Source organism: Xenopus laevis, chromosome 3L (assembly GCF_017654675.1).
Source record: "Xenopus laevis strain J_2021 chromosome 3L, Xenopus_laevis_v10.1, whole genome shotgun sequence".
NCBI classification, from domain to species: domain Eukaryota; kingdom Metazoa; phylum Chordata; class Amphibia; order Anura; family Pipidae; genus Xenopus; species Xenopus laevis.
The window spans coordinates 73204057-73230024 of record NC_054375.1 but is presented as its reverse complement, the minus strand read 5'-3'; the positions used below and the strand labels follow the sequence as shown (position 1 = coordinate 73230024).

Below are 25968 nucleotides of genomic sequence, written 5' to 3'. Positions count from 1 at the left end.
AGTGTGAGTGTTTGCAATACCAATAGCATTAGTGTGCACTTTATTAGGTGTCTGTTGCATGTGTTTGTAGGTGGAATCGCAAAATTAATCATCCATGCACCTTTTGCAGCTACATAGGCAGCTCCATGCTGAGAATGTTAAGACCTACACTTTTAGACAAAAATTGGAGGGTAGGGTGCAATTTGCAAAACAACCACTGCGTTTTGAGGGCAATTTATGGAAAATGTACTATTACCTATTGCATGGCCTTAAGAATTTTTAATACTCCTTTAGCATTCTCTTTATTAATGCTATTTCTCCTTACAACCTGGATACTGTTATTTCAAATTTATATCTTGTTAACATGTGTCCCATTAAACAAGACATATTTATGGAAACAATATGTTTAAAATCAAAGATGTTAAAGAAATGACAGATTTATACACAGAGCACTTTGCCAAAAAATTACATTTTCTGTATCCCTATTAACCATTTTTAAAAATATATGTCTGTGCAGTGGGGAAATTGGGTGGAGAGAGAGCCATTGCACTTGCTTCTCTATGTAACATAGTGTACTATTCTCAGTGGCATGCATTGTTTGCCTTGAAGCACTACTTAGGGAACTTAGGTTCAATTCCACTCAGGGCACTATCTTCAGAGAATTTGTATGTTTTCCCTGTGATTGTGTGAGTTTCCATAGATGCTTCAGTTTTTTTCCCATGCTCTAAAAACATGATTAACCTGCTCCTCATAATACCCACCATAGTGTTAGGTCCCTAGGCTGTATATTCAACTCGGGTAGGGACTTACCAATATGTCCACCACTTTAGCGCTCACAAACAAGGAATGCTTTCAAACTTCTCAACACTGGCTGAGTGAGTACTTTATAAAGCTTTGCCTTCTCTGCTGTCATTAATTTTTGAGATCAAAAGTGATTGTCTGGCATACCAGAAGGAATCCAACTACAGACCAGAGATGCTGGTTAGACATACATTTGCAGGAGATAGTTTCACATTACCTGTTACATGCATAGTTGCTAAAAGGTATATATCTTTTATATTTAATTGTTTTTAAATTAAATGTGTTTTTAAATGTAAATGGTATTCTAATATGCTGCTCTCTTATAAAAAGGGAAAGTCGAAAGGATTCTGGAAGTTTACTCCTGTAGCCGTTTCTTATCCGTTCTCCAACCGGTAACAATATTATAAATCTAAACATTGTTAAACAGCGCTTCTCAAGGAAGCTCAGGGGAAGACGGCAAGAAAAAATTAAAAGAGAAAAAAATCCAAATATAGTGTAGTAGATTGTTAGTTTTTCACCACCTCTTTGTGGGAAATTTCTCTACTAATCACTATCACGTGAAAACCCACTCCATTCAGCCGAACACAGTGGCACTTGTTCTTAACTCTTTGTGATCCACCAACAAAAGTGCATGGGTACTTACAGACGTTCTATATAGTTTTATGCTTATCAATCATTAAAGTTGTCTAAATCCCAATTGGGATTTACTAGTAATAATGCGCTTCTTATAGTGTAAAATCGATAAACAGTGTTTAGATTTATGCTGCTCTCTTATACAGTATATTATCTCTATATATATTAGTCATTCTGAAATGAAAAAGTAGACATCAGTTACTTGTGAAATTCTGCCTTGTAGAAATGGTTAACCTACAAATGTTGTACTTATTGAAACGTGCTGAACACATAACATGTAATGCAATTCATAATTGAAACTTAATGAAATTCAGTTGGTGTCAATTGCTTTTGTGTATTGTATCTCATTATTTTAAATATGATTAAATGTAGAAAGTATTTTGCCCTTTTTGGCTCAAGAAACATAATCTTGCACTCTTATTATTGTAATATGGTATCAGTACCTGCTGTGGGGATTTTATAGAGATGCGACTGTAACGTCTGCTTCCCAATTGTTTTTCTGGTTTAATTTGTATCCTTTGTTAAGGCCTCCAGAACAGTATGATGCCTTAGGCAACCTTGTACAATATCCAGGGTTCATACAGCAACATATGGTTGTGCAGGAGGTGCTGGAATGCTGAAAAATACAGTTTCCATTACTGTGCTAATATCAGGATAGACCAAGCACTTCTTAAAATACGGTCAGAATTGTGAAAGACTAGTAATTCACGCCTACTTTATTAGCTCATGGATCTGTGTATTTATTTGTATGTATTCTTTTGGTACAATGCTGAATAATAATACATCACGTTCTACATCACTTGTGATGAATACAATTATCTAGATCATTTTTGAATGATTGGCTTGTTATACATTTTGCTCTCCCCCTACAGTGTTCTCCCCTTAGTGCAATATAATTATAGGCCCAAACTGGGACAAGTATCAGGAATTAATTAGGCTCACTCAATAACAAGATAGATGCTGGGCAAAAGTGAAGATTATATAGCAGGATTTTGAACTTAACACTAAAACAGTCAGAAATCCTGTTGTCTTTGAGATAATTACAACTATTTTATTATAAAGCAGTTATTATAATCTTTATTTCTGAACATACAATTATTGAGGCTTGGTGAGCCCTTGCCCTGTCTTGTTTACAGTCTGTACTGTGTGTTTGTGTGCTTGAGGGATAGGAGGAGAAAGTGTTTTTTTCCAAAGCCTCAATCTGCTGAGGTAGGAGAAATCAGATTAACTCAAGAATCCATAAGGCAGCTGCATACCAATGACTTAAAAAGTGGCTCCAATATGGTAAGGCAGTGCTGTCCAACTTCTGTGGTCTTGAGGACTGGAATTTTCCTGGCCTACATGGTGGAAGCCAGTGTTGACCACTCCCTATTTTAACCACACCCACTTTAAACCACACCCAAGTTACCACAAAACCATGTCCACATTAATGGTGGTAGCACACCAAAAAACCAAATAGTTGGTGCTCACTGCAGGGACATCATCACTCATATGTGAAAAAAGTTAAGCCATATTAAGACATACCCTTGAATACATATGACTCCTCCTCCCCTGTGGGTAACACAGCACATGATTAAACACATTAGGGGCCCCTAACAATAATTTTCAAATGCTAACAAACCCCAAGAACAAACCCCTACCAGGTTTATGTTCCACAGGCAGAGCAGGGCACACACAGGGAGCATACGGCACACAGGGAGCATAGGGTGGGCCGAGTATGGCACACACAGGGAGCATAGGGTGGGCCGAGTATGGCACACACAGGGAGCATAGGGTGGGCCGAGTATGGTACATACAAGTAGCACAGGGCATACAGAGTATGGCACACCCGAGGAGCAGCATAGGGCAGGCAGAGTATGGTGCACACAGGGAGAACAGGGTGGGCAGAGTATGGCAAATACCTAGCATAGGGCAGGCAGAGTATGGTACACACAGGGAGCATAGGGCAGGCAGAGTATGGCACACAGGGAACATAGGGTGGGCAGAATATGACACACACAAGTAGCATAGGACAGACAGAGTATGGCACACAGGGAGCATAGGGTGGGCAGAGTATGACACACACAAGTAGCATAGGACAGTCAGAGTATGGCACACACAGGGAGCATATGGCAGGCAAAGTATGGCACACACAGGGAGCATAGGGAAGGCAGAGTATGGCTTAAACAGGGCAATGAAGGGTGTGGTGTACCCCCCCCAAAACAATAATACTAATGGTGATATAATAAAAGGGGTAAGCTCCCCAACTGCATAAAATCTTGCTGTTACTAAGGGACCAAGCCAGGTCAACGGAGGGCCAGCACCACTAGTGCAGTACAGGTGGATTACAGGAATGTGGTGGATTCATCACATTAACCTTTGATGTTTCCTGTAACATCTGCAGTAGCAGCTCTGTTCTGATGTATTTACATGTTGATCTGCTTTGGTAACTGTAGAATTCTTTAAATGCTTCCTTTACCATCAGAACTCATTTGTACGAATGTCAGAAAAGTGTAAATGGATGAAAAGCAGTTCAAACTGGCAATGTTTAAGGATAACCCAACTTCTCTTAAGGGCTTTAAAATCTTAACAGCTTGAAAAGGTTGTGTCTTAAAGGAACAGTAACACCAAAAAAATTAAAGTGTATCAAACTGGTAAAAACGGTGTGTTCTCTTCAGGAAGACTATTATACTGTATATAAACAAGCTGCTGTGTAGCCATGGGGGCAGCCATTCAAGCTGGAAAATAGGAGAAAAACACAGGCTACACCGCAGATAACAGATTAAACACCACTCTTTTCTACAGGGCTTATCTGTTATCTGCTATGTGACCAGTGCCTTTTCTCCTGATTGAATGGCTGCCTCCATGGTTACAGCAGCTTTTTTATATAGTAAAGTTTCTGAAGCAAACACAGAACTTTTACTAATGCAGGGTAACTGTACATTATATTGTAATTACTTTGATAAACTTTCATTTTTGGTGTTACTGTTCCTTTAATTTTCTGTGTTTAAACTTGTTTTACTTATCATGCTAAAATCTGCTCTTGTTTTGCAGTGGTGGCCAGCTTTCGAGCAACTCTTCCACATGGCTTGACATTAGAGATTGGTGACACTGTTCAAATCCTTGAAAAATGTGAAGGTATCATTTTTTTCTTTTGTGCTTTTTATTATTATTATTATTATTATTACTTATTTACATATCACATGCTGTGGAGATTTAGATCATGGATCATTTCGACCTTGAGGCTTTTATTTCCATGTTAAGTATGGCCATAATACAGGCTTTCCTAAACAAGTGCTCAGTGGAAAAATAAACTTCAGTTGCAGCTTTATAAATATTTATACTCCCACCATGGCTAACAGACAATCCCTTCCATGGAAAGCAATTAAACATACAGTATTTCATTGATATATATATTATGAATCAAATCAAATGCTGGGCAATAATGGTGGAGACCATGGTTTGGCTTTGTATGCCAGATGCTATTATTATACCTGCTTCATCTGTATGAGGTGTATTGTAATCCTATTTTATCATCCAGTCACAACAATCCTATGTGAACTTTGTGCAAGTTGTTTTTGCATTTTTCTGATGCCATTGTGTGCACAAATTACATGCAGTTCATTAGGAGCCACACTTAAAGGGGCATCTCAATGCAGGAGTTAATTCTAGGATTCCCGGTTATCCATATGCACTGTGGGTCTCACCTTAAAATCACAATTAACTGCTTTTTTGGTGCAAAGTACAAATATAGAGGAGTGTGTGCTCACACAAGTACCTTTGTGAATACTGTTTCAGAGTACACAAAATAGTGCACAGTGTTGCACTTTTTACACCGTTTTCAAACGTGGTTTCTTGTGCTCAGAGGTGCCTTTTTTAATTTGTTCTACAATTTTAGTTTTTCAAATTTGCCCAGGATCTCAGACAAATAGTTCCCTTTCTACATGAAACCACCATGTCCTGATGACATACAATTCAACTTAAAAGAATGCTGACTAAAATCTAGAGTTCTCTAACCTTTTCTTTTTTGTCTTTTTTTCCTCAAATGTCATTAGTTTTACATTTTTATAGTAAGAAGGGGACCTGTCACCTGAAAAAAATATTACAAATATTATTTTATTATGCTAGGCAAGCAAAATAAACTTTACTTATACTATATAAATTATTTGAATTTAGTTTCCTTCGGTCTGGGAATTCATAATTACAACAAGCAGAGAGGCACCATTTTGTGGACACTGTTATTAAGGCAAGCCTTGCATCATCTCAAAATCTTGTTTGTCCACAAGAATGGGGGATTTGATGCTCAACCCCATGCACTGGCTACACAATTAAATTGTAAAGAGAGAGGGGGAATGGGAGGAGAGCAGTGACATCTAGTAAGTGCTGAATGGAAAGTCAAAGTAATTGCTTGCTCTTCCTCTAAGGCATAGAGGAGGGGCACACAATATTTGAATAACAGCTGAGATTTTTAAATGAGTTTACAACAGCTATGAATGCTTTAATTAAAAAAAAGACAGGTCTGCTTTAAATATAGCAACTGTATCCAGCAGTGTGTTTGTATAAGTACTAAACACATAAATAAGTGTAATAAAACACTAAATGCTGTTCTTATTATTAAAGTGGATCATGAAAAAATGTAGTTCCTTAAACAGATGTGCATTCCTAAATATAAAAAAAAGTTTACAATAAGGCGATTATTTTTTAAAATCTTGTTTTTTTCACTAGAAAACTGGAATTTTTGTAGAAAAAAAAACCTCTTGCCTTCTCAGACCGGTCGAGGTCCTGTATATGTCAATAGGAGAGGCACCTATCAATTTGAAGTTTTCGTGGTCTCTGCTGGGTTTAGCCCAAAAATCTGACATTTTTGGGATTTTCAGGCAAAAACTTAAAAAATGTAATTGATACAGAAAAAAAGCCCGAAAATTTCGGGCATGTGAGTATAGTTTTGTTTTTTTTAATAAAATATGAGATAAATTTGGATTTTAGTAAATAACCTCCCCAAATGCATATTATTAGAACTACCATGGAGATACTGCTGGGACAAGAATTTTTCTGTTTCTTGTAAAGCATGTATTATGTTATTTGTTAATATATGGTAATACATATTTTCTACATTTTATTGCATTAATAATTGAGTTCTGGGGGGGCTACTTATACTCATTTAAAACGAGCTTTGTGGACTGATTGGTAAACAAACTGAGTTGCGGTGTCTTTGGGGATGTTTGTGCATAGTGATTTTTCCTGTGATTGACTTGCATATGTTTACATGCTGTTCTCAAGGCATTTTGCCATATGTGGGCTAGTCACAAGAGATGTTGCAGCCTGTTAATATAATCAGTCAGCCTGCCAGTCTTTGTTTAACAGTAAATTACCTCTGCTAACTTTAAGGGGGTTTTCAACTTTCAAACACTTTTTCAGTTCATTTGTTTTCTGTTTTTCCAAAATTACAGTTTAAAGTTTAATGATTCTGAACTGTTACAATGTGCTACATTTCTCAGCAGCATCTATGGAATATTAGCAACTACTGTATGAATTCTAACAGCTGACGTTAATGAAACACAAGGATTCTGCTCTGCAGGGCCAAAGATATGAAATGTATTAACTAATGTATCAATTTAGAAGTTACAGGGTCAGCGACCCCCCCTCCCAGAGCTGCTTTAATATTAGAAAAACAATCACAAATAGAAAGTAATTGAAAAATGTCTTTATTTCTGGTAAACTATCTATGAAAAAATAACAGAACTGTTGAAAGGTTAGCAACCCATTTAAGACTGAATTTCCAAATTTCTAAACCAAACATTTAGAGGGTTATTTACTAAACGCCGAATGCAAAAATCACAAAAAAAAAACCACACATTTTTCAGAATTTATTAAACCTCGAGGATGAAAAAGTCCGAATCTTAAAATCCGGCATCTCAGACCTGTCGAGGTTGCATATAAGTCAATGGGAGAATTCCCAATGATTTTTTGATGTTCACTGGGTTTTTTTTACACCAAAGTTTTTGGGTGAAAAAGTCGTGAAAATCGGAAACATAATTTTCAGGAAAGTGTATTAATAAATAAGCCCAAAAACCTGTGCAGATTTGGTCGGAATTGTTTTCAGAAAATATTGAGATAAATTCGGACTTTAATAAATAACCCCCTTATAGTGTAGTCATAGTTAGTGTAGAGAGCACCACTTGGTGATTGGGGTGAGCAACATCATGTATGCTGCCTCAAGTAGCAGAAGACCCAGATGCTCCACTAGCAGGGGTGTAAGTGCAGGGTTATAGTATATTGTAGTAAAATGTATACAAACCCTTTATTTTTTTGGTGTAACTGCTCTTTAAAGGGGTGATTCCTTGGTTATCCTTTAGTATGTTATAGAATGGCCAAGTCTAAACAACTTTTCAATTGGTCTTCATTATTTCATTATTGTTTAACTTATACTTCTTTTGACTATTTTGAGCTTTCAAATGGGGGTCACTGACCCCATCTAAAAAATAAGCCTACTAATTTAATGTCACTGCTAAATTTTAATAGTCATCTTTCTATTCAGGTCCTCTCCTATTCATATACCAGTCTATTATTAAAATGAATAGGGTAATTTGGACCCTAACAACCAGCTGAAATTTTAATATTGAAGAGATGAATAAAAAGTAACCCAAAAAATAAAAATAATAAAAAATGAAAAGAAATTGCAGAATGTCTCAGAATATCACTCTCTACATCATACTACATCATACTAAAAACTGAAAACCCCTTTAAATGAAAAACTTTCCTATTAGATTTGTGTCTAGACTGGCCATAACCTTTGGCCAGTCTAGAAAGTAATAATAAAGCAGGCAAAAGTTACATGAATGTCTATACTGGGTAGCAGTCGTTTAATTAAAATTTCCAGCAAAATAGTAAAAATAAAATTGCGACTGCAGATCCTTCATAAAAAAAATCTCATAGATGCAAGACACCTGGGTTGAAGTAGTGATACTCATACTCACGTATCTAGTACTTAAAATAAGCCATTTCCTGTCAACAAATAGCCTATATTATATTAGGGTATAATGACTATGAAGATTTTCATTAGGGTATAATGTTTTTATTGTATAGCTTTTGCAGCAATGAATGGCTTTATATGTAAGCTCAATGTCACATGGAGACTTGAATGGGTAAATTGTGGAAATGAAGGTTTGAACCTGTGACTAGGGATGCACCAAATCCAGGATTCAGTTCGGGAATCGGCCAGGATTCTGCCTTTTTCAGCAGGATTCGTATTTGGCTGAATCCTGCTGCCCGGCTGAACCGACTCAGGGGAGGGAAATTGCATGACTATTTGTCACAAAACAAAGAAGTAAAAATGTTTTCCCACCCATAATTTGCATATGCAAATTAGGATTCGGTTTGGTATTCGGCCAAATCTTTTGCGAAGGATTCGGGGGTTCAGGCGAATCCAGAATAGTGGATTTGGTGCATCCCTACCTGTGATATTTGCCTAAGAACTATAAAACAGCTATGGGGTCATTCACTAATACCTGGTGCGTGAGCCATAAGGTGCACAAATTACCAGGGGGCATAGGTGTTCTCTGCACTTTGCACCTATTTAAAAAAAATAACAATTTTAAAAATGCAAAAATCCTGTGCAAGATGCAGACAAAAGCACTGATGGCACAAAGCTACCTATAGGGGACCCGTCACCCAAAGAAATTATTCAAAATTCTATTTTATCACATTAGTCAAGCAAAATGAACTTTAATTACACTATATAAATTATCTGAATCTTTTTTCCTTCAGTCTGGGATTTCAAAATTATAGCAAGCAGGCAGGAGCCATTTTGTGGACACTGTTATTAAGACAAGCCTTGTGTCATCTCAGAATCTTGTTTGTGCACCAGAATGGGGGACCTGATGTCCATTTCCATGCCCTGGATACACAATTAAATGGTTAAGAGAATGTGGGAATGTGGGGAGAGCTATGACAGCTAGTAAGTGTTAAATGGAAAGTGAAAGTAATTGTCTGCCCCGCCTCTATGCCATTGTCATAGAGGAGGGGCAGACAATACTTGATTGACAGCGGAGATTTTTAAATGAGCTTTCAACAGCTATGAATGCTTTAATAAAAAATAGAAATTGGATTTCATGTTTAATTTGAAAAGGACTTTTATTATACAGATTTTTGTGTCTGGGTGACAGGTCCACTTTAAGTCTCATCTGTTATGTAAATGTGTACCTTGTAGCTTTCTCTTTTGCTCTATGATGCTTTTTATTACAATTGGGTGCACCTGTGCAAAGAAATTCTCTAATGATTACAGAAAGAACTTGCATAGTTTAAGCATTTTTATTTTTTTCCCACAGGCTGGTACAGAGGATTTGCTGTAAAGAACCCAAATATCAAGGTACTGAGTCTGTATTTAATATATTTCAGATTTTTTTAAGGACAATTAAACTCTCACCCTTCAGTTTAACTGACTGCACACTTCCCCCCCATAGAAAGTGTGTAGCAGATTAAAAAAACATTGCACACACATAATCTACACGTCCAGTTGGAATTCAAAATAGTTTAGCTAGTCTGTGAAGGCAATTTAAAGGATGACCATTTGCTATATGAATTTTATTTTAAATCATGGACCAACTGCTCTTAAATATTCTAGATACTTTACAACTGTTTTTTTATGAAACAGAATGGTGTATGTAGGAGATTGTAATTACAAACTCTAGAACCCTGAATTTTGTTTAGCCATTGATACTTAAAAAAAGGATGCTACAGAGCTTATTTGTTATCTGCTGTTACCTGTGCCTTTTAGCCTTTTTCATCCTTTAATGGCTGTCCCGTGGCTACACAGCAGCTTGTTTATATAAAATGTTGTATAGTTTCTGAAGCAAACACACCAGTTGTACCAGAGCTGAACAGTCCATTATATTTTCATTATTTTAAAAAAACTTACATATAATGGTGTTACTGTTCCTTTAATGTTTCCTTATTAAAATTGCTTGAAATCCTAATAAAAATGCTAAAAAACAGGATGTTGAAAAGAAATATATTTATATACCAAGCTCATCTTAATTTGACACATAATAGGACAACCTAAGGGGCATAATAGGACAACCTAAGGGGCACAACAACAGCTGTGTTATGGTATAATGCAAAGTATTGCTCAGTACACCTAATTTTTTATATACTATTTGTGCTGAATTAATGAATTTCTGAAGCTCACGAAAGAAAGACTCTCAATTCATTGCATCATCTACTTACTTCTCTGCATAACTGTAAGAATGTGATATTGACTTTTTTTTTTATTATAGGGAATTTTTCCATCAGGTTATGTTCACCTCAAGAATGCATCTATAAAAAACAAAGGGTAAGTACCATTTTTTTAAAACTATTAAGATTGTGTTGCAGTCTTTTTAATAAATTAAACATTAAATAGTTCCTTGATAGTTACTGGAATAATTATACATTCTAAAATGTTTTTTCTTAGGGTTTCAATGTAAAAGTTTCCTTTTTGTCAGAGGTGTTTGTGTTACAGAATCATTATGAGTCATGTTCGCCCACTAATAGTCCTGTGCTTGCAGTTCTATTAATGTGCCATACAGCTTTTGTGCTGTACAGCTCACTGAAAGTCTAAAAGAAACCATTAATGTGGGCTTTTTCTTTCAGGCCCAACAAGTTTAGCTGGAGACTGGTATTTACTACCTGTGGACATATATTCATTCCATTATGCATCAACTGTCTAGCATCCTCCTGCACATTCTTTTTTTCTTTCACTCTGTTTGCCTTCATCTCTTCACCAGTCCTTTTTTTTTTATTTGCATGTGAACATGTTTTAATATATTTATTATAATATACAGTATGTTTATTAACATGTTTTATATAGTGAATAAAGTACCCCTACTGTAAAATATGGGAATATTATAAGTCCATGAGGAGCTCCGTGAAACTGCTGAAGGTAGAGTGCTTTTATGCAGGTTATGGAACTATGGAACTCCCATGTAATCCTCATATTTTACAACATTACCACCTCTTGTAAAATGGAACTCTGAGGTGACATAATCTTTAAATTTTAAACTTGAGATATTTATTTAAATGCAGCAGTGATAGAGAGTAATGTAGTCGGTCTGTAAGTTCAGCCATTAGCTTGTGTTGGATGGAGGTTTAATTGTGCAGGAAAAGGGGTAGTAGCATTGATATGATTGCACCTGTCAGATGTGAGTTACTGTTACACTGTTACAATAATGGTTAATAATGTGTTGTAAGGGAACCTAATCACTTTAGAGTAACCTGACTTTAAAAGGCAACTGGTCACATTTTATTAAAGTGTATGGAATTTGCCAGTACATTGGGATCATTGGTAGACATACAGTAGATTCTCAGACAGTGCACTGAATCTCTTTGACCTTTTCTATACACACACTAAAGAAAATATGCAAACATGCAAACTACAGGTGTGGGACCTGTTAGCCAGAATGCTCAGGACCTGGGGTTTTCCCAGATACTGGATGATTCTGCAATTTGAATCACCATACCTTAAGTCTACTAAAACATTTAATAAAGCCAGTAGGATTGTTTTTCATCTAGTAAAGATTAGTTATGTCTTAGTTGGGATCAAGTACAAGGTACTGTTTTATTATTACAGAGAAAAAGGAAATCAAATTTAAAAATGTGAATTATTTGTTCAATGTGGAGTCTTAAGTACGTAGTGCATACTTCATTTCTTACAGTTTAAAAAAATGTTAGCAATTCATTACTTATTCTGGAAATAAGGTTTCCTTTCTGAGGCTGATTTTACTGTTATCTGATCCTATGGCCTGAACCAGCTGATCTCAGTAGAAGTGAAACAGAGGAGCGTCTAGTTTCACTTCCACATCTCCTAAAGATCCTGTCCACTTTCTGAGAAGGGACATCATCAGTTTTAACTTTCAGAATGTTCTTTCATGGATTTGAAAAGTATTGTGCAATATTTCAACCTCAAGGGTCCATACATGCCCAGCTGATTGGACAGTGTTTTTGAAATAAGCCACATCGCCAGTACTATACAGGCAATGCATGTGGTATTTCTGACCATTTAATATGAATATTTAATTTCATTCGCAAATTGCCTAATGCTGAAATTTTTCACTTTTTCTCCTACATATTCATTTAATAGACCTTGCCCCATATGTAATAAAGACACTAAGTTTGCCCAGGCGCAGTAGCCCACATCACCCAATAGGATAAATGTTTTTTAAACAATGATTGCTTTGGGATAGTGTACCTGTTCAAATCTAGTAATCAGGGATTTATGACCAAGGGGTGTGGTGCACAAATGCAAGAGCACACCTTAGTGCTCATTTAGGAAGCACTTGCACCCTACAGTAAACAGATTGTAGGTTCCAAGTGCTTTCTAAATGAGCACTGCTGTATTTTATTATCTGGAGCTCAGTGTTTTATTATCTGGAGCTCAGTGCAAAAAGGTACAGGGCAGGCCTCCCATGTCCTACTAAGTGCACCATTGTAATTAAGTTCCAGGGGCAAATTTAATAAAGAGCGAAGTGACTAATGCTGGGGAAAATTCGCCAGCGTGACATCATTTTGGTACTTTGAGGATTTACTAATGGGCACAGGCGTAACTTCGCTATCGAAAGAGACTGACGCTCATTCGTACTCAATCGCCAGGCAAAGTTGCGCTCTGGCGAAGGGACGTAACTGCGCAAATTCACTAAGATGCGTATTTTACTGAACATTACCTCTTGCGCCAGACTTGCCTTCGCCACCTCAGACCAGGCGAAGTCCCAAAAAATGCTGGCGTCTTTTCCTTTTTTCAGGGTGATAGGCTGCAAAAGAGCGTAATGTAATGTAGCTTGTGTAATGTAATGTATTTGCTGCAACATATACGTCCATTCAACTGTAACTTTCCGCCATTTGCAAATTAGCCAACGCTAGTGCAATTTTGCTCTACTTGCCGAACTAACGCTAGCGCAACTTCGCCAGCTTTCGGCGCCCTGGACGCAACTTTGCACATTAGTCAATTAGCGTTGTCTGAGCGAATTTGTCGCCTGGTGAAGTGTTACGCTGCCTGCGAAGCCGTCGCTGGTGAATTTTTGACGCTTAGTATATTTGCCCCCTAGTGTCTATAACCCCAAATGTGTGTGTGTGTATATATGTATATATGTATATATATATATATATATATATGTGTGTATATATATATATATATATATATATATATAAATTTATATCTATATATATATATATATAGTATATAAATGAACCGATTAGTATTGAGTATAAAAGCACAAGGTCATGGAACCTCGGTGATTTCTAATATCCTCAGATTTTGCAACAGGGGGCACTTTATTTATTATAATACACAAGTTTCAGTGAGTCATGTGACAAAAAAGACATCACTAAGCTCCAATTATAACAGTTGATATCACTAAGTTCTTAATTAACTGATGATGATATTTCTATAGTTACAGGTTTAAATTTTTGATTTTTTTCTTTAGAAAGACTGATTTTCAGTACCGATAACCAGCCATTAGTGCTGCATAGACAGCTTTTGTAATAAAATTGCAAAGAAATGTTTACCAGCTTGATGTTCACACTATGTACCTAGGTGACCTGCTGATCCAGTCAAAAATGTAATATGCACGTAATCTGCAGGGTGGAAAACAATAGGCAATTATTTTTCAGTGTTTGGTTTGTCTGAGTGAAAATGATCAGTCTCTAAGGGACGTTTAAGCTCTGCTTAAGAGAACTGGCTAACTACTTTTGAATAATGAAGTGTGTAAATAAATGCACTGCAATGTATAAAACATTTATTTTGATCAATGTAACATTTATATTAAAAAAATGTTTGTAAATGTTACACTGGGCATGCTGGTGTGTAAGAACCCTAAAATAATGGTTTCCATAGCTATTACATGCATTTTATAAATGGTCTGATTTAAATTGTTTTCATTTGCTGCTGTAGAGGTCTGTTGGCTTTCTACAGAAGGCCATGTATTCACAGTAAAAACACTATTATATTATTTTTACAGGCAATTTGAAATGGTCGTTCCTACTGAAGATGCAGTTATTACAGAGATGACCTCAACGCTGAGAGACTGGGGCACAATGTGGAAGCAGCTTTATGTGGTAGGTTTCATTAAATTACAAATCAGTTTTCTCAAGAAGTGTACTGGTGGGCCATTGATTATAGTAACTGCCTAGAACTGCACTTTGCATGCTGCACGAATTATATATATTACTTGTGCCTTATGTATTAGCAGGGATAAATGGATAATGGACCTAAATCCTTGTAGAGGCAGTGAACTGACACTTCTGCAATCTTTACTTTTGCCCTAAGGAATGATTTTACTGGTTTGGTAATAGTATTAAACCAGTAAATATCCCTGCGGGGAAATCATATAGGGTGAAATGAAATTGATACAGAGTCCCAGACCCACAGGGCAGACTAAAATCATTTAACACATACATTGCCTTATAGTTGAAAATGAATGCACCACTAAGATTGCAAAATGAATGGCACTGAAGGCAATAAAGTGTAGGGCACATATTCTCAGGGCTGGATTTGTGGCAAAGCCACCAATTCAAGAGCTACATGCCACACAGCCACAATTGAAGCTTGCTTACATACAGAGCAGTAGGGACTGAGCAAATGCAGGCCCGGATTTGTGGAAAGGCCACCTAGGCCCGGGCCTAGGGCGGCAGGATTTTAGGGGGGCGGCATGCTGCCCAACCATACCCACATTGGTTCAAAAACACTGGGGATGCGCAGGAGATACAATCTCCATGAAGATTTGCACGAATAAAGGGAAGGGGACAGGGGTGATGAACGGCAGTGGGCCTAGGGGCATCAGCTATGTAAATCCGGCCCTGAGCAAATGGGATATTTTGTGAGCTGTGTGAATCATCTGTGCTCCTTGTCTCATGTGCTCATGCTGTGTGCATGCGTGGGATCCTGTGGCTGTAGACCTCCAGGCATCCCTAACAAAACTTTGCAAATTACTATTGCATCTGTATTCACTAAGTGGGGCTATTGTTGAGCTACAAAAAGGTGCTTGAAATTAAAGCGATACTGACACGTTTCTATAAAAATCATAGGCACTGTCAGTATGAAGTAAGTGCTGCACATTGAATAGTTCCCTGCAACGCCCCCAGCCCCGCATGCAGCAGACCCGCTGAAACATCTAACTGATCATCCTCTTTCCTTGAGTGACGCTTTGAGGGGAAATATTCCGGCTGCAGCATTTACTTGATATTGACACGTTCTTATGCTTTTTATAGGAACGTGTCATTATCGCTTTAAGGTCTGAGACGTGAAATAAAGGATGTTTGCAGTGGGATTTGCTATTTCGTTGTAATCAGGGGAAACAAATTGGTGATTGATTGATTTTGGTAACTGCACTGGTCCACTTTAGCATCCATCCACTCTTTACTGTGTTCTGAGTGTGACTGATTAATTTTTGAATATTGGAACATAGTAAGCTAAATTTAAAATAAAAATGTCTTCCAAACAACTTTAAATGTAGAGAATGACAGAAATAAGGTTACTTAAAATGCAATAGACTCAAGACAGGCAGACGGCACTTCTGGAAAAGGTTTATTGGGGTTGCTGCTGTGAATTCACTGTGTGGATACTGCTTGACAGAGCACCTGGACGAGTATATGCGGTGAGCAGTAGCGGTCTTTTACCTTTGTTTTCGATCCTCAGACTCTACTTAAAATGCAACCCACAAATTCTTATATGTAAAGAAGTCCAAAGAGTAATTTATGATCGCACATTGGTGAGGATGCTCTAAAATGGAGAGTATATATTGACACAATTAAATAAGGTACTTGTATCCAAGCACACTCCTGCCCTTTTATATGGTTGCCAATGCATCCATCCTTATTTTAAGAACTGTGCCTGTTGATGCTGGGGAAAGCTATAGCTGCCACCACCCTGGACCTGGTGGTAGTTTCACGGTGTTGTGTAAATATTAAGGTGTGGTATAAATTGCAAGTTGTGTTCGAAATGTCGGATTTTTTTTCAATAAATCTTGAGTGCGGTACTACTGTATGTCACTTTATTTACCTTCTTTACCAGCACCCGGGCAAGTTGCTACACAAGTTCAGGGTGTGCTCCTCCATGTTTTTCTATAACATTCATGATTCCATCGGTACCTGAGTTCATAAGTAATTGTAATTGACTGGGGATTTATTTACCATTGGCAATTTTTGTATGTCTTTTTTAAATGTTTGTTTTTAATGATGTAACAATAAAGTGAGCTTTTCTGATACTAGAATGCCTGTGAGAGCCCTCAATACAGGATTCCCTTTGTTCTAATATGGTTCTTTGCATATTTATTCTATTTTGTTATCCGGAGGAGCTCCCACTGTATATACAGTGTTATCAGGTCATTGTATTTTTATATTTGGAGCACCATTTAGTGTTCGGTATTTCTCTTTATAGCATGCAGTATGTCACAAACAAAACAATTAGAAATGATGAGACAATGCTTAACCAAGACATGATGTCAGAGAAACTTGTCTGTAAGATCTTACAATCTAGGTGTTACTCACTGATACATCATTTTATTTAGTCTGTTATTATATGCTTCTTTATGGTAGAAAAATGAAGGTGATCTATTTCATCGTCTGGGACACATTATGAATGAGATATTAGATCTGCGCAGACAAGTACTTTTGGGACATTTGACTCATGATCGAATGAAGGACGTGAAACGACACATAACAGCTCGTCTGGACTGGGGAAATGAGTGAGTAATGGATATTAATAGATATCATTTTTAGCTTTTATAGCCATACAATCTTTATGGTAAAAATAGAGACAAGACCAAGAAAAATAAACTTGACATTAACTAAGGCAAATAAAATAATAAACAAGCCAAAAACAATGTTTTGTATCTTGCAGAAGCTGGTTCAGTTTTTACCTCTTCCTTTAAATCCCCCTCCACAGTCACACACAGCCCTCTTCTTCACCATGTGTATGATAACTGGCTTCAGTGTGATTTTCCTGTCATGCTGTGGAAAGTGTGCATTTTTTGTCTGGCAACAAAATGCTAGTGGAAAAATGTGCACCTTTGCCCCTATGCAATTTGCTTCTTGGGTCCTGAATGGAGATAAAAATGTTGGACCCCTCTATGTATGCCTTATTCAGCCTATTCCTTAATAAAATACGCCAGTTGCAACCCACCATATCCCATAAACATCTTGCTCTGAAACATTAGACTTACAGTCATATGAAAAAGTTTGGGAACCCCTCTCAGCCTGCATAATAATTTACTCCACTTTCAACAAAAAAGATAACAGTGGTGTGTCTTTCATTTCACAGGAACATCTGAGTACTGGGATGTTTTCTAAACAAAGATTTTTAGTGAAGCAGAATTCAGTTGTATGAAATTAAATCAAAGGTGAAAAAAAAAACAGGGTGCGCAAACATTTTTGTACCCTTGTAATTTTGCTAATTTGAATACATGTAACTGCTCAATACTGATTACTGACAACACCAAATTGGTTGGATTAGCTCGTTAAACCTTGAACTTTATAGGCAGGTGTGTCCAATCATGAGAAAGGGTAAAGTACATTATTAAAGGTGGCCAATTGCAAGTTGTGCTTCTGTTTGACTCTCCTCTGAAGAGTGACAGCATGGGGCCTCAAAGCAACTCTCAAAAAATCTGAAAACAAAAATTGTTCAGTAACATGGTTAAGGGGAAGTCTACAAAAATCTATCTCAGAGGTTTAACCTGGCAGGAATGTAATCAGGAAATTAAAGGTCACAGGCACAGTTGCTATAAAACCTAGGTCTGGCAGGCCAAGAAAAATACAGGAGCGGCATATGTGGAGGATTGTGAGAATGGTTACAGTTTTGTTTGAATGAGAGAAATTTCTGTGCAATCTTTGCCACAGAGGCAGAGGAAAGTGACAGTCTCTTATGAGCACCAAAGGAATAAGCTGAAATGAACCAAGGAATCAATGTATTTACTGAAATTCACTCCCTCAGTATCCACACAAGCCGAGAGGTTGTGGAACTATAACTCCACTGACAGCCTGGCTTATAAAGGATTTGAAGACAGAGACTTAACTGAAGCAATTGGGGTTACTATCAGCTTGTGTCAGTGCTGGTTTTCTAAAGACTGTTGCTAAAATTATTCATTTGAGATATTACAGAAAACTGCTGCATATTAAAAAAAGCAGCTCTGCATTTAGCATAAAAATAACTTCATTCAAAGAGCCTTTGCTGGTCTGAATTGCTAATACCATTACATCTTTGGCAAACGACATTAAATGTAGTCTACAACTGGTTAATGACAGACCAAATCCTATTCACACACAGTTAGCGGGAGAGCCATGAATGCTGGAGCTATAACTCGTTCAAGCATAAAAAGGTTTATTTGACTGCTGCTATTCAAGTTCTTAATTGGCAATAAATAGGATGATTTAGGCTGGAAAATATTATTAAATAATATAATTACTGAATATATCTCATTTACTTATTTATTTACAGTTATGCACACTAACATGATCTGAGCATAATTATATATGCTTTTATATATGGCATAAAAAATGTGAGGAACAGTTGTCACTGCATCACGTAAATGGACTGTCTCTTGAAATTAGGAATAAATGGCATCTAATTATACTATTGTACTTTACCCTTCTTGATTGAAAATATCTTATTAGTGTGCATTTGTAGTATTAAGGCTTTATAAATAGTGTCGGACAGGAGGGTCGGAAGCCCACCAGCGTTTCAACCACATGGATCCCCACCTGCCTACAGGCACCTGCCTCGGTCACAAACCCCCCCCCCTTTCGGCTCCCCACTCATGCCCATTGTCAGACTGGGACACCAAGGGAGGACACCAGGGGCCCACCCAAAAATCGTAGACCAGGGACCCACTCTCAGTATTATTATTCTTGCTCTCCTCCCTCAAACTTTATTCTCCTAGTCTCTTTTCTTTACATACTATAATATATTATTCCATCTATTTAGCCTTTTTGTTGGCATAGAAATTGGGAATGGGCATGAAATAAGCCAAATGTTTAGCAGCATGAAGGCCAGCAGCATGTTTTCCTGGTATCCCGGTTGTCTAGTCTGACACTGCTCGTGCCTGCCCTGTAGTTGGGGCCATGATCAGGACGAGATCAGGGGCAGCACAGGATGTAGACAGGTGCAGCTCTAGGTCAGCACAAAAAATCCCCCTTTCTGGAAAATTCCAAGTCCCAAGCATTTGAATAGAATATGGTGCGGGAAAAAACTTTTGAAAAACTCTATTTACCTTTCCTCTTTGGTGGGTCTCATCAGCAATAATGATGAGTCACCATACAGAGAGGAGGTGCAGTGGTTAACAGACTGGTGCAGAGCCAAAAACCTGTCTCTCAATGTAGACAAAACAAAGGATGGAGCGCAAGACCCTACAGAGGATAATGAAGACAGCAGAGAAGATCATAGGTGTCTCTCAACCTTCCATCATGGACACCACTCGCTGCATCCATAAAAGCCACCAGCATTGTGGCTGATCCAACACACCCCTCACACTCACTGTTCACACTCTGGAAAAAGGTCAAGAAGCATTAGGGACTTCACTACCAGACTGTGTAACAGTTTCTTCTCCCATAAGGCTCCTGAATACTCAGGGACCAGACAGATCTCTCTCACACTCCATCTGACCTTATTGTATAAATAAATAGCCATTGGATACAATTGTTCTCTATGAGCACATCTGCATTTTATCATGTTCTTTATCATGTTCTTACTACTATCATATCACAATGATACACCCATCATGTCTGAGGTTTAACATTATTTACTTAACATATTACATCTGCTGAGTGTGCACTGTCTTGTCCTGTCCCTGCACTAGGCTGTCCTGTCTTGCAGGAGTTGCATATTTTTGCACTTGCACTTTTTGTCTGTTTTCCAGTACATCTATGTTGTGTGTGACACCATGGTCCTAGAGGAACGTTGTTTTGTTTCACTGTGTACTGTACAAACGTATATGGATGAAATGACAATAAACTCACTCTTGACTTGACTCTTCCTGAAATATGCTGCAGGTATACTGTATGGCCATCGATTGGTTTAACATCCTTTGTCATGCTAACATTAGAAACTACACTATAGAGATAATAACAAATGAACAGATGGATAATGCCAGCCGTTATTTTTATATGCCAACAATATAGATTTAGTTTCCAAGATTCATGCTGTGTGAAAGCTTGGTTTTGAACTGCTACCCCCAGGAAGCAGTATTTATTATTAATGTGAATGTTACAAAACTGAATTCATTTATTCTTATATCAGTTCTTATGGGAAATAACATTGTCTGTGGCTGCTGCTTTTATTTTGTTTTGTTTTTTAAATAACAAATTATTCTTACTACCAATTTTTACATTAGTCACCCTAGATAGGTGTAAGTACTTAGGGAGATTACTATAAATTCTTTATTGATGAATGTGTTTAATTTTTGATTTTGGGTTTCTTTCGTGTGTGTAAATTAATGCAAATTAACGCAAATTAACCCTTGTACTTCCCAGAGACTGCTGCAGATCAGAATAACATTCATTAGTTCAACATAGATTAAAAATTAGATGCGTTTTTTTTGGGTGTGAGAAGTGAATATGCAGAACTTTATACAAAAAAAGACAGCAGGTTTGTGAAACACCCTGGGTACGATTTAAAGCTCATCTGTTTTCTCTAAGGCTAGTGCTACATATAGTGGATCTTGGCTGATGATAAATGTGGTCACACAAGATAGATTTTGCTTCAAAATGCAAACTCTTGTGTTTTGGTGTAGAAATCTGCTGCGTGTTTCTGCACCTGGACTAACACAATGGATCCAGCTGCTGGCAAGGAAGGGACAGATTTTCATTATATAAGCACCTCTCAGCCTGTGTTTATCTGCAGGCCGAGACCTGATACATGTGGCATTCGCCTAAGGGCGTATGTTAAACAATAAGCACTTTCCTGTATTCAGAGCCTATTTATTATACTGTGTAAAAAAAAAAAAAAACTGCAACCTAATACACCACACATTACCAGGCATCACCTCATAACAAACTGTGGAAAACTGTCAAATGGTGAAAAACTATATTTTCATTGAGTTCTAAAGGGGAATTTCGCATTGGGAGATTTTATGAGATGCACTAACACTCAAGATCTACATCCTATTGATCTCCAATACTATTGATTGCCTTGCAAGCCCCCATGCAGGGGCTTGCAAGGCAATTGTCTCTAGAAACAGTCTCTTGTCAATTGCTTTCATAAGTGCATTCATGCAGTTCCTAAGTGCACAGTGGGACTATAGATCTAATCAGAATACAGAGAAGGTTCACTGATGGAAAAAAATCTGGTGACAGGGAAAGGGTTAAATGACCGGTCGGTTAGTTGACAAGCAGAGGGTGGATTTCAGAGTTGATATCTCTGATTGTAAATTTTAATTTTCCTTGTTTTTCTTTTTTAAATTTCGTTTCATAACCTTTATCTTTATATACTGTAGATTTTGAACTAAGATCAGATATTGACACGTCCACATGTTAAGAAAAATAAAATGTTACATGTTACTCCTTGTAATTGATTAATACTACTACAGGAGGGCTATGAGAATAGTTACATAGTTAAGTTGAGTTGAAAAAAAGACCAAAATCCATCAAGTTCAACCCCTCCAAAAGAATCCCTGCGCACTTACGTACACACACCCACTGAAACTATATATACCAATATCTATGTAAATAGTAGATTTTAGAATCACTATAGCCTTGGATATTATTCTTGTACAAGAAATCATCCAAGCACCTCTTAAAGGTGTTAACAGAATCAGCCATCACAACATCATCCAGCAGGGCATTCCACAACGTCACTGTTCTCACTGTGAAGAACCACCTACACTGGTTCAAATGAAAGTTCTTTTCTTCGTCTGAAGGGATGGCCTCTGGTCCGATGATCCATTTTATGGAAAAATAGATCTCCCACTAACAGTCTGTAGTGCCCTGTAATGTACTAATAAAGAGTAATCATGTTCCCTCACAAGTGTCTTTTCTCCAGAGAAACCCCAACCGTGACAATCTACCCTCATAGTTTAAATCTTCCATCCCCTTAACCATTTTATTTGCATGTCTCTGCACTCTTTTCATATCCCTTTTAAGGACCGGAGCCCAAAAGTGCAGTTCATACTCAAGGTGAGGCCTTACCAGGGACCTATAAAGAGGCATAATTATGTTAATGCCCTTTTTATGCAAGACAGTACTTTATTTGCTTTAGTAGCCACAGAATGACACTGCTCAGAATTAGACAACTTGTTATCTCCAAAAACCCCTAATCCTTCTCAATTAAGGAAACCCTCAACACACTGCCATTTAGTTTATTACTTGCATGTTCATTATTTCTGCCAAAGTGTATAACCTTGCATTTATCAACATTAAAACGAATTTTCCAGTTTGCTGGCCAGTTTTTTAATCTAGTAAAATCACTCTGCAAAGTGGCACCATCCTGCATGGAACGTATTGTTCTGCACAATTTAGTATCGTCAGTAAAAATAGAAATGGTTCTTTCAATGCCCACCACTAGGTCATTAATAAACAAGTTAAAAACCAAAGGACCAAGTACAGACCCTTGCGGTACTGCACTGACAACACTGGTCCATTTAGAAAATATTCCATTTACCAACACTCTTTGTAAACTATTCTTCAGCTAGTTTTCTATCCAATTACAAATACAATGTTCCAGGCCAATATTCCATAATTTAACCATTAACCTTCTGTGTGGTACTGTATCAAATGCTTTAGCAAAGTCCAAGTAGATTACATCCACTGCCAGAGTTGAGGTTCCTGCTCATGAAAGGCAATTACATTTGCTTGGCAAGCTTGGTTACACATAAAACCAACTAAGTAAAGAGGTTTGGCAATCACAGCGCTAAGCTAGTTTAGTACCCTGGGATGAATATCATCTGGTCCTGGACCTTTATTTATCTTTACATGTTCTAATCTCTTGAATTTCCCCTTGAGCGAATCATGCATCATATGTTGAATTAATAGAATTGGGACTATTTAGAAGAAAACCTTCAATACTTGGTTCCTCATTTGTGTAGACAGATGAAAAATAACAGTTCAGAATCTCTGCTTTATCTCTGTTCTCGTCAGTCAACTGACCCCCCTCTGACAACAATGGTCCTACCCCATGCTGCTTAATTTCTCTTACTATTCATGTATTTTAAAAAATAATTTTCGGTTCATTTTACTCCTTGCTGCATTGCCCTTTTCCTTAGCAATTATAGCTTTCTTTTATGATTTACTGGCCTCCTTATACCTTATTTAGAAAAGTAAATATAAAAGAATATAAAAGAATGGTTGTGATCAAACATTCAGAAAGCAAAGGAGGATTAGGAAACTAATTAATCATTCTCCTCACTGACCTTTTAAATGACAAAACATGTTGTTATTTTTTATATTCTATTTGTATTAAATATTATATTTATGCCTGAACCTTAACTTACAAAGTAAAAATATACATTCTCCTAAAACTTTAGCAGATTTACACATTTACTACTTTGATCAGTGTTTGAGTTCATTGTTTTCAACTGCTTTGAGACAAAATTCATTCTGTGTCAGGGGTGTTAGAGCTCAGCACCACAGAATTGTTAAGCCTGAAATAATAAAACTGTTGTTGCCACTATTACTGTTTATAGCACAAACATGGGAGCTGATTCATCAATAAATACTGATAGGTAATTACCGTTTATAGCAGAAACATGGGAGCTGATTTATCAATAAACACTGATAGGTGAATTATGTGTATAAAGGGTACATGTGACTAGAAACAGTAGCTAATAAATGTGTGACACCCCCCCTTCCACAAATTCCAAAGTTTGTGGTTAATCCAGTATCATAATAATCTTTGCAAACACTAATGCATCTGTGATTGCTGCAACATGATGTTTATGTGGACTTAGAGAAATTCATAGTTAAATACAGAATAGCAATAAAGTTTGTATGTGTACCTGTCCCCTTTCACCGCTGTAGTTCACTATACCTAGACGGTCTCAGATTTACTAGTAAATACCTTAACTAAGGCCTACTAGGTACAGTGGAACTACAGTGATGAAAGTTGAAGATTACGCACAGCCCTGATTATTTTTTTGCAACTCTCATTGACTTAAAATGTTTTGCTTTCACAGACAATTAGGACTAGATTTGGTTCCAAGGAAGGAGTTTGCAATGGTCGATCCAGAGGAAATAAGCATTACAGAACTATACAGATTGGTACGTTCTCTGCAGATTTTGGCTTGCTTACGTCTTTTTGTTTCCATAGCAACTCTTCAATTAAAGTGGTTTAGAAACATTCCACTTAGTCTCCTCTTCCTAATAGTTCATTCATTCAGCATTTCCATCCAGGAGCACAAGTGCATCTGTATTAATTGCTGCTCTTTTTATTGACCCAAATGCTTTAATATGAAAACGTGTATGTGTTATGTAAACACTTCATTTGTAATAAAATTGGCAAATATGCTTTATATAATGCACATGGCAATGCTTTACACTCTGTTACAGTTTCCTATCCTACATACATTAAGTACAATTGCTATCATATTTTTTTGTGATTTTGCCTGTGGAAAATAAAATGATGAGAAATCCCAGTAATTATATTAAATGTATTTCCACTTTAGAGAGCAAGCATTGGGATGCATATTGTAGATAGCAATTAGAAACCCATATGTGTCAGGGTAGTCACAGTTTGCAGAGTCTGGATGAGGTGATGCCTCTCCTGCACCTCCCACAATGGAAACAGCACCTGAATGTGGTAACAGCACTGGCCACATGGAGTAATGGCAGAAGGGCTATAGCAGGAAAACACTTCCAAAACAGGGGATCCCAGGGTTAACAGAAGCAGTGTCAGGTACAGGCTGAGGTCAGAGGCTGGCGGCTGAGGTGCAAAGTCAGGTACACTTGAGGTCAGAGTCTGGCAGCAGAGGAGCAATGTTAGGTACACCTGAGGTCAGAGGGTGGCAGCAGAGGTGCAATGTCAGGTACACCTGAGGTCAGAGGCTGGCGGCAGAGATGCAAAGTCGGGTACACCCGAGGTCAGAGGCTGGCGGCAGAGGTCAGATCAGGAATGAAATATCATCTGCATGTGCAAGAAAAGTTGCCATGTTGCCATGTGGGTTGTCTCTCATATAAACATATTTAATAAGATCTCTGTTGTTTGAGATGAATGTAAATTTAGTGAGTAATCAACAAGCATGGTGTTATCTTTTAACCAGATGGAACATAGACACCGGAAGAAAGACACTCCAGTACCAGCAAGCAGTCATCACCTCTTTGTACAGATGAAGAGTTTAATGTGTTCTAACTTGGGAGAAGAGCTTGAAGTAATTTTCTCCCTGTATGACAGCAAAGAAAGCAGGCCAGTCAGGTAACCTATATGTTGATAGATATAAGTTCTGATGCAGCACTAAGGGGAGCAATATCAAACCCCTTAGGGCACACGAACAGAGCACTTATGCTTGGGACAATAACCTGTTCAGGATTCACCTTGAGCTGAATTGAAAATCTGCAAAATCCTTTGTTTATTCCTTGCATAGGCAGGTGGTATGAACAGGCCCCCTTAGCAACTTGCTACTAATGCTG

At 37.4% G+C, this 25968-nt stretch overlaps 1 protein-coding gene across 3 annotated transcripts in view; it reads left to right on the top strand.

Annotated features, from left to right (window-relative positions):
* The window catches only part of dock4.L (dedicator of cytokinesis 4 L homeolog), a 165391-nt gene that overhangs the window by 44916 nt on the left and 94507 nt on the right, over positions 1-25968 (top strand). For all 3 annotated transcript variants that reach the window (XM_018252538.2, XM_018252537.2, XM_018252539.2), the window contains exons 2-8: positions 4447-4530; positions 9720-9760; positions 10668-10723; positions 14382-14478; positions 16957-17105; positions 24519-24603; positions 25602-25753. In XM_018252538.2, the coding sequence (XP_018108027.1) occupies positions 4447-4530; positions 9720-9760; positions 10668-10723; positions 14382-14478; positions 16957-17105; positions 24519-24603; positions 25602-25753 (664 nt within the window). The remainder of the gene's footprint in view (positions 1-4446; positions 4531-9719; positions 9761-10667; positions 10724-14381; positions 14479-16956; positions 17106-24518; positions 24604-25601; positions 25754-25968) is intronic.